At 37.1% G+C, this 10,553-nt stretch overlaps 1 protein-coding gene across 1 annotated transcript; it reads left to right on the top strand.

Moving 5' to 3' along the window:
* On the top strand, positions 7,683-9,646 carry LOC104747368 (probable fucosyltransferase 4). Its single transcript, XM_010468996.2, has 2 exons — positions 7,683-7,979; positions 8,078-9,646. Exons 1-2 carry the CDS (start codon positions 7,814-7,816, stop codon positions 9,514-9,516), a joined length of 1,605 nt encoding a protein of 534 aa, XP_010467298.1. The 5' UTR covers positions 7,683-7,813; the 3' UTR covers positions 9,517-9,646.

Here is a 10,553-nt window from a genome sequence, read left to right as displayed (position 1 = left end):
CGATCAAACCCCATATATTAAGTTATCGGAGATGACTCTCTTCGAAAGAGAGCCAATTAGGTACCGACGAGCTTACATGGGAAAAACAGAAACCTCGTGCTCTTGCACATTTTGCAAGTTTATCGGCACGGATATTATCCTCTCGGGAAATATATCTAATACTAAAATTAGCAAATCTATCTCTGAAATGAATAAAATCCTTCAATTCTGATGAAAAGGTCGGCCAATCCTCGATATTAGACGTCATCCTTAGGAGGTCTGAACAATCTGTAGCAAAAAGAGCTTTATCCAAGTCCAACGCTAATAAGCACTCCATAGCCCAAATAAGGGTATCTAACTCTGCATGTAATGGGGATAAGCTTCTGCGCGATCCTTTTAGCCCCATGTGCAGGATTCTATCACCGATAGACGCAATCCAGCCATGCCCACTCCTATCCACCTCTGTATGCCAAGATCCATCTATAAAGCATACAAGAGATTCTTGAGGAATTGGGGTCGAAGGTATGCATGCTTCTACTACCGCTGGTGCTAAGTCTCTGTTATTTGCTCTTCTCCAAACTTCTTCTTCTTGGATAGCTTTCTCCAGTGTATCTTGTGGAGATTTAGAGAGATTTTCAAACACCTTTTTATTTCTTGCCTTCCAAATGTACCACATCATCCATGGGAAAATTCTCAAGTTTTGATCAGTTGCACCATAGTCTCTACCACGCCCATATAGAAAATCAAGGTTGCTATATAGGGAAGATGAAGGGAACACCATAGGATGGGAAGGGATTATCGATAAAGCCCATACTTGACGTGCTGGGGGGCATTCAAATAGCATATGATTTATTGTTTCCTCTTCCGCTCCACATCTAGGACAATCTTTATCTCTACCAATATGGCGATAATGCAGGCGTTGACATGTTGCCAAGCACCCAGTCACACATTGCCACTTGAAATGCTTAAGCTTCCGTGATGTTTTTAACTTCCATGCTTGCGCCTTAAGTGTCGTACACTAGGTCCCTGAGAAGGGAGGTCGCAAGCAGGGCGAGAGAGAGCTCTCGCAGCTTCATATCCAGATTTAACGGTATAATTTCCATACTTTGTCAAAGTCCAAGAATAGCCGTCCCTCGAGGCATTCATGCTCGGTTTAATCCCCCAAATAAGGGTAATTTCTTTCAGGGGAAAGAGTTCCCGAAGACGTTCGATTTTCCACTTTTTTGTGTTAAAATCTATCCAGGTGTTAACACAAATCAAGGGATTCCTCTCATTAGTTAAACTTTGGGGTGGCCGTGCTGGCGTATCTGGGATCCATGGTTTAGTCCAGATGCACGTATTAAAGCCCGAGCTTATGGTCTTACGAATTCCGTACGAAAGAACATGCTTTGCTGCCAACATACTCCTCCAGCCATATGAAGGTCGATTTGATACTTGTATCTCTAATAGACTACATTATCGAAAGTATCTCCCTTTTAGGACTCGACTAAGAAGGGAATCTGGATATCTCAGCAATCTCCATAGTTGCTTTGCCAAAAGGGCAATATTAAATTCTTCTAGTATTCTAAAGCCTAGCCCACCTTCCAAAATTTGAGTACACATTTGCTCCCATGATATCCAATGTAGTCCTTTACTGTCTGCTTTATTGCTCCACCAGAAATTGGCTATTGCGCTAGTTAATTTTGAGCATATAGCTTTTGGTAAGAGAAAACACGACATTACATATGTCGGAATTGCTTGCGCCACTGATTTGATCAGGACTTCCTTGCCTCCCTTGGATAGAGATTTCGAAGTCCACAAGTTTACCTTCTTATGGAGTCTATCCCTCACAAATGCAAAGACTTGTGCCTTTGACCCATGAATCTTCTCAGGGAGACCCAAGTATGTACCCATGCCTCCTTCTTGTGATATCCCAACAACTGATTTGATCTCTTGACGTATATGGGACGGGACATTGGTTCCAAACATGATGGAAGATTTGGAGAAGTTAATTTCTTGTCCAGACGCCTCGCCATAAAAGCGGATTATATCGATAATTTTCTTACATTGCTGAGGATCGGCTCTGCAGAAGAATAAACTGTCATCTGCAAAGAGTAAGTGGGAAACACGTGGGCTTGCATTTGAAATACGTAAACCCTGGATCTTTCCTTCTCTTTCTGCGTTCCTGATCTGAGCAATTAAGGCCTCAGTACAAAGGATAAATAGGTATGGAGAGATTGGGTCCCCCTGGCGAATCCCATGTGTTGGCCTAATTCAACCCTTGGGAACTCCATTGATCAAAATACGGTAGGAGACGGAAGTAATGCATTGCATTATCCAACCCACCCATTTTTGATCAAATCCCATTTTTTCCATCAAAGCTTTTAAGAAATTCCATTCAACCCTATCATAAGCTTTACTCATATCCGTTTTTATTGCCATAAATTTTTTCCAATTGGCCTGATTAGAACGGAGGGCATGGAAGTTTTCTTGAGCAATGAGGATATTATCTGTGATTAATCTTCCTGACACAAAGGCAGATTGGGTCTCGGATATAAGTTCCGGCAAAAACTTCTTGAGACGTAAGCTCATAATTTTTGAGATCACCTTGTAGCTCACATTACACAAGCTAATAGGGCGAAATCTTGACATTTCACGAGGTCGTTCTCCTTTCGGGATTAAGCATATATTTGTCTCATTTAGCTTGCCATAAAAAATTCCTGAGCTAAAGAAGTTCTTCACCATCTTAGTGAGATCGCCTTTTATGGTTCCCAAAAATTTTTGGAAGAACAAAGCAGTCATCCCATCCGGTCCTGGAGCCTTTCCCGGATTCAGGGAGAACAAAGCTCGTTTGACCTTTGACCTCCTCTTTTGAGATTTCTTTTGTGAGATACTCGTTCATAGCAGGTGTTACCAATGTAGGTACATCCTTTATGGCCAAAGTAGGATCACTCGCATTCGAGGATGAAAAGAGATTGTCAAAATACTCCACCGCTACTTTTTCTATTCCTTCTTCTGTATCAACCCAAACACCAAGTTGATTAAGGATGCCAGTTATCTTGTTCTTTGCCCTTCTTTGTTTTGTGGAAGCGTGGAAGAATTTTGTATTTTTATCACCTTCAGCAAGCCAAAGTTCTCTGCTTTTTTGTTGCCAATATGCTTCCTCTTCCCTATAAGCTTCGCAGAGTTGCCATTTTAGGTTGAGGAGAATTTCCGATGATGCTAGATCATTTGTCTCATTAATCTTGTCTTGAAGTTCCTTAATAAGCTTTTCTGAGTTTGTTTGATTATTTTTCTTCCAAATAGAGATTGCTCTTTTACAATCTTGGATTTTTTTCAGGATGGGTCGTTCGACAGAATTGTCGTCCCCTCCCCATCCATCTACCACCGCCTCTTTGAGGCCTGGCTTATCTATCCAACGCTTGTCAAACATAAACCTTCTCAAAAACTTTTTTGGACGTGTTAGAATTGATGCAAGGAGGGGACGATGGTCTGAACCCCACATCTTCATATACTCCACATTAGTGTGGGAAAATATATTGTGCCACTCTTCATTTCCCATGGCTCTATCCAAGCGACAACGAATCTTACCATTTGACCTTTGACCAATCCATGAAAATTGGTTTCCTTGGTAAGGGAAATCAATTAAACCACATGAATCAATCATAGAACGGAAAGGTAGAAAAGACGCTTCTGATCTCTTTTTCCCTCCTTTTTTCTCGTGATTCCCAATTATTTCATTGAAGTCACCAATAATAAACCACGGCTCGAATCGGGTCACTCCAATCCGCATTAACCTCTCCCACACATATTCACGGTTTGCAGGAACCGGGTCACCATAGATAAATGTCATATAAACTCGGTTTCCGTTAATAATAGGTTTGATATCAACTAACCGATCATCTAGCACCAAAAACTTAACCGGAAACTCATTTGAATACAATAAGGCTAAACCGCCGCTAGTACCCTTTGGCTAAACGGTTCGAAGGTTGTCAAATCCTAGATCCACTTGCACCTCTTGCAGATAAAACTTGTCATTTTTGGTTTCAGACAGAAATTAAAAACCTGGTGAGTACATCCGACACATCTCACGCAGTCGGCGGCGAGTCAGCTTGGCTCCCACCCCTTGAAAATTCCAAGCAAGTGTCCTCATTTATTAGTTCCTGAGGGAGAGTAAAACCCCACCGTACTAACACTGGAACACATTATTTTGCACTCTTGTAATAGAAAATTCTTCAATGATCTCTTCATATAGAAGGAGAAAGCTAAATAAGGAGGTTGGTCCTTTTCAAAGAAGCCTAAACTGATATGAGTAAATGAACTCAAATTCAATTCCACGAGATACTTTTTGGCCCAAACCCAGGCCCACCATATAAAACCTTTATGGTCTATTGTGACTAATTTTGAGAAGCATCTCGATATGTCGTCGTTGTCGCCGCAGATGATGGCACGGCAGTAGCCGGAAAAGGCACAACAGGCTGTATGCATCAATAACCTTTGTTTTTCGGATCTAGTGCAATGGTGAAACGTTACCAATAGAATCTCTTCCGCCAGAGGAACCGAGGAAGAGAACAATAGGCCTTTAGATCTAGAGTGGTTGTTGGAGTTTGTAGAAGCTTCAAATGGCGTTGACTGCTGGTGAAGGAGGGTGAATCTTAGCAAGATAGAAACCAATCTCCGGAGTAAGCCCGAGAATTTCTCTACACTGGCGCCAAATAGAACAGTATTAGGATTTGTGTTGGAGGAGCCAGAACGTCGAAGCCGCTCCCAGACGAAGTCGACAGCAACCAGATCTATGTTCTTCGAATGGTCACGATGGTCCAAAAATGAGGAGAGGATCGAGATTAAAATATCCAGCAAGGAAGTAAGGCAAAAGGAGAAGTCAAAATCCCGACGTGGTCGCGTAGAGCTACCATGACCAATCTCCAACACCAAAATCCTTCTGGCCACCACTAAGAATGAGAAGCTGAACAGCTTTTCANAGAGGATCGAGATTAAAATATCCAGCAAGGAAGTAAGGCAAAAGGAGAAGTCAAAATCCCGACTTGGTCGCGTAGAGCTACCATGACCAATCTCCAACACCAAAATCCTTCTGGCCACCACTAAGAATGAGAAGCTGAACAGCTTTTCAAATGCACACATCAGCGAGATGGAATAGCCTTGGATTTTCGACATCCATGGAGAGATATAAAGAATCTGCCATGACAAGGAATAGACTGTACGGTCGCCGAAAGTGGTTTCGAAGTCGCCGTGTAAGAGACATATCTTTAACTTGGAACAACTGCACACAGCAGGAAGTAATCGCAAAAAGGTGATAACAGTATCATCAGATCCTAGATCTGGAGTTGCCATTGAAAATTTTACACAGGTTTAATGGATCTAGCTGTAAACTTAGCATAAAGCTAGAAAATAAAAAAAACTTCTGCAAATTGCAGGAACATTTAGTGTTGAGAGCTGTGTTCAGGTTATAGGTCGTGAGAAAGAAGAGCTGGAAGGAAAAAAGAAATGGTTGGAGGAGATAAGCTTTCATCCGAGTAGCTGAGTGTTCATCGGAGGAAACAAGAAGAGAACTTTCGAAGATGCAGATTCAAAGTTTGAAAAAGTGCTTTTCTCTCTCTCTCTCTCTCTCTATATTTTCCAGTTGATTTCTATCTATTCCCTCCCTCAGCTGTTGCATTTTTTCATATCTTAAAGAGAATATTCCTATGATTTATATAATTTCCAAAATAATATCTTTAGTATTTCATGTATTGTTACAAATATATATACTTAGGGATAAAAATATACTGTTAGGCGTAAAAAGGAATAAAATCTTGGCAATTTATCACACTTAATCGTGATTTCCAAGATCTTATTGTGCAGTTGAAAATAAAATCTTACCTAAGCATGGATCATATTAAACAAACTTTCACCAAACATGTTCAAAAATTAAAATAGAAACAAACAACAAAAATAACTATTTCTCATACATAAAATTACAAAACTACCAATATAGAATTTACAAAAATGTGTCTCTTCAAGCATTTAGCATATGATTTTATTGCATAATGTTTTATCCAAAAAACATTTAAAAACAATCATATAAATAAAAAGAATTTCAACCCGTGCTAGAGCACGAGTTCTAAGTGTATTCATATAGCAGAATACTCATGGACCAACTTTTGGACTAAGATTTTTCATTTATTTTAATTATTTTTGCTATTCTAGTTACTTCGGCCATAAAACAATTGATATTTTAAGATATATATTTGTAATTTTAGATAACTGGATTATATTTAAGCTAAAAATAAACAACATTTTCTGGGTATATAATTATATCCCCTATATAATAAAACGGAAGTACACAACTTTTTTTGTAGACTATATAATTTTTATAAGTTAGTTACAAAATAGGTTATAGATTAAATATATGTTGATTACAAAAAATGTTATAGATTAATTGGTCAATCCGTGAGCTATATGAATACACTTAAGAATATCCCAAAGTTGGTCCAAAAGTTGGTCCATGAGTACTTCTGCTTATATAAATTGGACGAGATGTCTTTGCCATTCTAAAATATTTACGTGTAGGTTATATGCGTGCAATAGTTCAAACTAAAACCAAATTAAAATTTGTTATTTGGATTTAACACCTATAAGCATACCACTATTGCTTAAAAACTGCAAAATGATCATTGTATATCTATTACCGTGCAAAGGATTAGCGATGTCTAAACAACATACTTATCTAAATTTGTTTTAACATTTATCATGTAAGTAAACCAAATATACTACTGAACACTATTTAAAATTTTGAAATTATAAAAAACACATAAACCAAAATATTTTATGCATTCAAAATATACATAAATTAATTACAATATGTTTCATCCTTTCATCCCGTGCTGTAGCACGGAGTATCACCTAGTTTCAGATTATTTGAGTATCAGTTTTTGGTTCGGTTTTAGTTTGTTGGATATAGAATTTAAAATATGTTCAGATATTTCATAGTGTCCTGTCCAGATCGAATAGTTTGATTTGGTTACGGTTCGATCGAATATTATGCCCAGACCAGACCTAGTACCCAGAAACTGAGCCAATTCAATCATATCATTTTGTATACTCTAGGGAATTAAAATATCCTCACTAACGCATGGATCTTTTATGTCAAGCGTGTGACATCGAGATTCATATCAATTGCGCGTTTGTGACTTTGAAACTACGTTCATGATGAACCTATTACATAATATAATAAAAATCCGGACCATAACTTTATTGTTAGAACCTTAAAAGTTCAGTTTGAACCTTAAGAGTCGACGTCGTATGACTTTGAAACCATTACATTTACATATGCCCTTTTGGAGGATGTTTCGTGGCCGACTTGTATTTGTTTTTAGAATCTTTTGACCGTTGGTTAATCCAGTTAGGGACGTTGAATATGGTAACGATTAAAGTCACTTGCGCACATGATTGTGTGTTTTCATTGGGCATGAATCTCAATATCATACGTAGTTAAAAAAGTTGTTGCATTTTTTTATATATTAATATCAAGTCTTCACAACGTGCCTGACAATTCATTTTTTATAACGCTTGTTAATAATTCACTAGAGCTCTTTCAGAGGAAACTTCTTCGTCAATTCTTAAGCACAAAATATCACAATTTGGAACTAAAGACTTTTCCATACACTAAAAAAAAGTAGAGTCACGTTTGGAGGTCGTTGATGCTATGATCACAACTAACAATGACACATTTTTAGAATATTCAAAGTTTTATCTTATGATTCATACGAGTTGTAATCAGGCCTTATATATTAGAGTTGTAAACTTTTTTTGAAGCCATCTTCATAATTATTAACCGATCAAAACAAAAGTCAACATGTATCACAAGTTTGAGATCTCCGGCGAAGTTATTAAGGCTTTGGGGTTGAAGACGAAAATTCTGATAACAGTCATCGTCTTTAGTTGCTTACTAATTCTGTCAGTAATGTTACTATCATTCTCAAACAATTTCAATAATCAACTTCTTGATCCTTCAATCAACGGTAAAGATTTTTAATCCATCTTTTGTCATTCATTTGTTAACTCAAAGAATCCTCTGTTTAACCATTTGTTTGTTTTCATTTTCTTGTAATATATTCAGACGAATTCGAAACATCAGGGGACAAACTGATAGGAGAGCTTTTAACAGCTGATTTCGATCAAGGTTCTTGCGTGAGTAGGTATCGTAAAACTTTCTGGTACCGCAAGCCTTCCCCATACAAGCCTTCTGAATATTTGGTCTCTAAGCTTAGAAGCTATGAGAAGCTTCACAAACGTTGCGGTCCTGGCACAAAAGCTTACAAGAAAGGAACAAAGAACCTTAGTCGCGATAATAAAAACTACGCAAACGAATCAGTTGGTGAATGCAGATACGTTGTTTGGATCGCGGATTACGGGCTTGGAAACAGAATGCTTACTCTTGCTTCTGTCTTCCTCTACGCTCTCTTGACAGATAGAATCATTCTTATTGACAACGGCAAGGATCTTGGTGATCTTTTATGCGAGCCATTTCCAGGTACTTCATGGTTGCTTCCTCTTGACTTTCCATTGATGAAATATACTTACCGCTACAACAAGGAATACTCTCGTTGTTATGGAACTATGTTGGAAAAACGTGCCATCAACTCTACCTCAATCCCGCCGCATCTATATCTCCATATCCTCCATGATTCAAGGGATAGTGATAAGATGTTCTTCTGCCAAAAGGATCAAAGTTTGATCAACAAAGTCCCTTGGTTGATTGTTAGAGCCAATGTTTACTTTGTTCCATCTTTGTGGTTTAATCCAACATTCCAAAACGAACTAACTAAGCTGTTTCCGCAGAAAGAAACCGTCTTTCACCATTTGGCTCGGTATCTTTTTCACCCGACAAATCAAGTTTGGAGTATCGTAACTAGGTACTACCATGATCACTTATCCAAAGCAGAGGAAAGACTCGGGATTCAAATACGAGTTTTTCGGGATCAAGGTGGATACTACCAGAACGTCATGGACCAGATCGTATCTTGCACACAAAGAGAGAAACTTTTGCCTGAACTACCTACGCAAGAAGAAGCAAAAGTCAATATATCGAACATCCCAAAACGTAAAGCTGTTCTTGTCACATCTTTGTCTCCGGAGTACTCTAAAAAACTAAAGAACATGTTTTCGGAGCGATCAAATTTGACAGGGGAGATTATTAAAGTTTATCAGCCAAGTGGAGAAAGATATCAACAAACAGACTCGAAGATCCACGACCAAAAGGCGCTTGCTGAGATGTATCTTTTGAGCTTAACCGATAACATTGTTACAAGCGCAAGGTCTACATTTGGATATGTTGCTTATAGTCTTGGAGGATTAAAGCCATGGTTACTTTATATGCCAAATGATCGCACAGTTCCTGATCCGCCGTGTGTTCGATCCAAGTCGATGGAGCCATGTTTCCTTACTCCTCCGTCTCATGGATGTGAAGCCGAGTGGGGAACTAACTCGGGAAAAATTGTTCCTTTTGTTAGGCATTGTGAGGATATATACGGCCTTAAGGTTTATGATGAATTATAGATATTGTTTATCACATTTTATTTCATTGGATTATTAAAACATAGGAGAAAAATCATCATTTTCATTTATTTTTTCTTCTATCATGTTACCACATAGAAATAATTAGTTGTTAAACACGTTTACGAGGTTCGTTTGGCTATTATTTACTTATATATCAGTCAGAATCAATAAGGCTCCGATTTAGCTAAAATCCTCGTGATGTCTGGAATCCTAAGTTGTGTCCTTCCTTTTGCATGTGTTTCGTTCTTTTGATAATTTCGTTTCTAGGTTTTGAAGGGATAATTTTTCTTTGTCAATGTAGAAGTTTTGGTTTTGGAACAGTAATAAGGTAATTTTGTTTTTGACATCATTTAATTTGAAAAGGTCCGACCTGTATAACACAAGGGTAACGCAAATAGCTGAAGTCAAAGTTATTTCACATATTTTCCTATTTTTATATGGGTATACTAAATTATACTAAATAAAAGTAGAAGCTATAAGTTTCTAAGGCTGTCCACCTAGGATTTAAAACATCCAATCAGAATTCGACATGTCACTAATTAATATTTTTAATTTTCAAAATTTTTTATATTAAAATATATTTTAAACGACCAATCAGGATTTGACATGTCATTCATTAATATTTTTTAAATTTCTATAATTTTTTAGATAAAGGAAAATTTTAAATTTATGGAAATAAAATACCTATGTACAATATCCCACATCGCCTAGAAAATCTTTATACAATAGTTCAGAACCAGTATAAGTAAGATTAATATACTTCCAACAACGAATGAGTAGGAAAGTTTGATTTATCAGGCGTCCAAGTTTAAAAGTTTTATTTGGGTTGATCGAATTTTTAATTTATCAAATTAAAACTTTAAAAAGTTTCAAAAAAATATTATTATAAATATTGAAACTTTTAAAAGTTCTTAGCTTTTAAAAAGTTTTTAAATATTATAATTTTAATATTTTAATAGTTTAAAATATTATAAATATTGAAACTTTATATCAGGTTCAAATATTATATTTTGACCCTTTTAAAAGTTTTAAATATT

This window comes from Camelina sativa, chromosome 15 (genome assembly GCF_000633955.1).
Source record: "Camelina sativa cultivar DH55 chromosome 15, Cs, whole genome shotgun sequence".
Classification (NCBI taxonomy): domain Eukaryota; kingdom Viridiplantae; phylum Streptophyta; class Magnoliopsida; order Brassicales; family Brassicaceae; genus Camelina; species Camelina sativa.
Note: the sequence above shows the minus strand (reverse complement) of the source record. Positions and strands in the feature narration are given on the sequence as shown.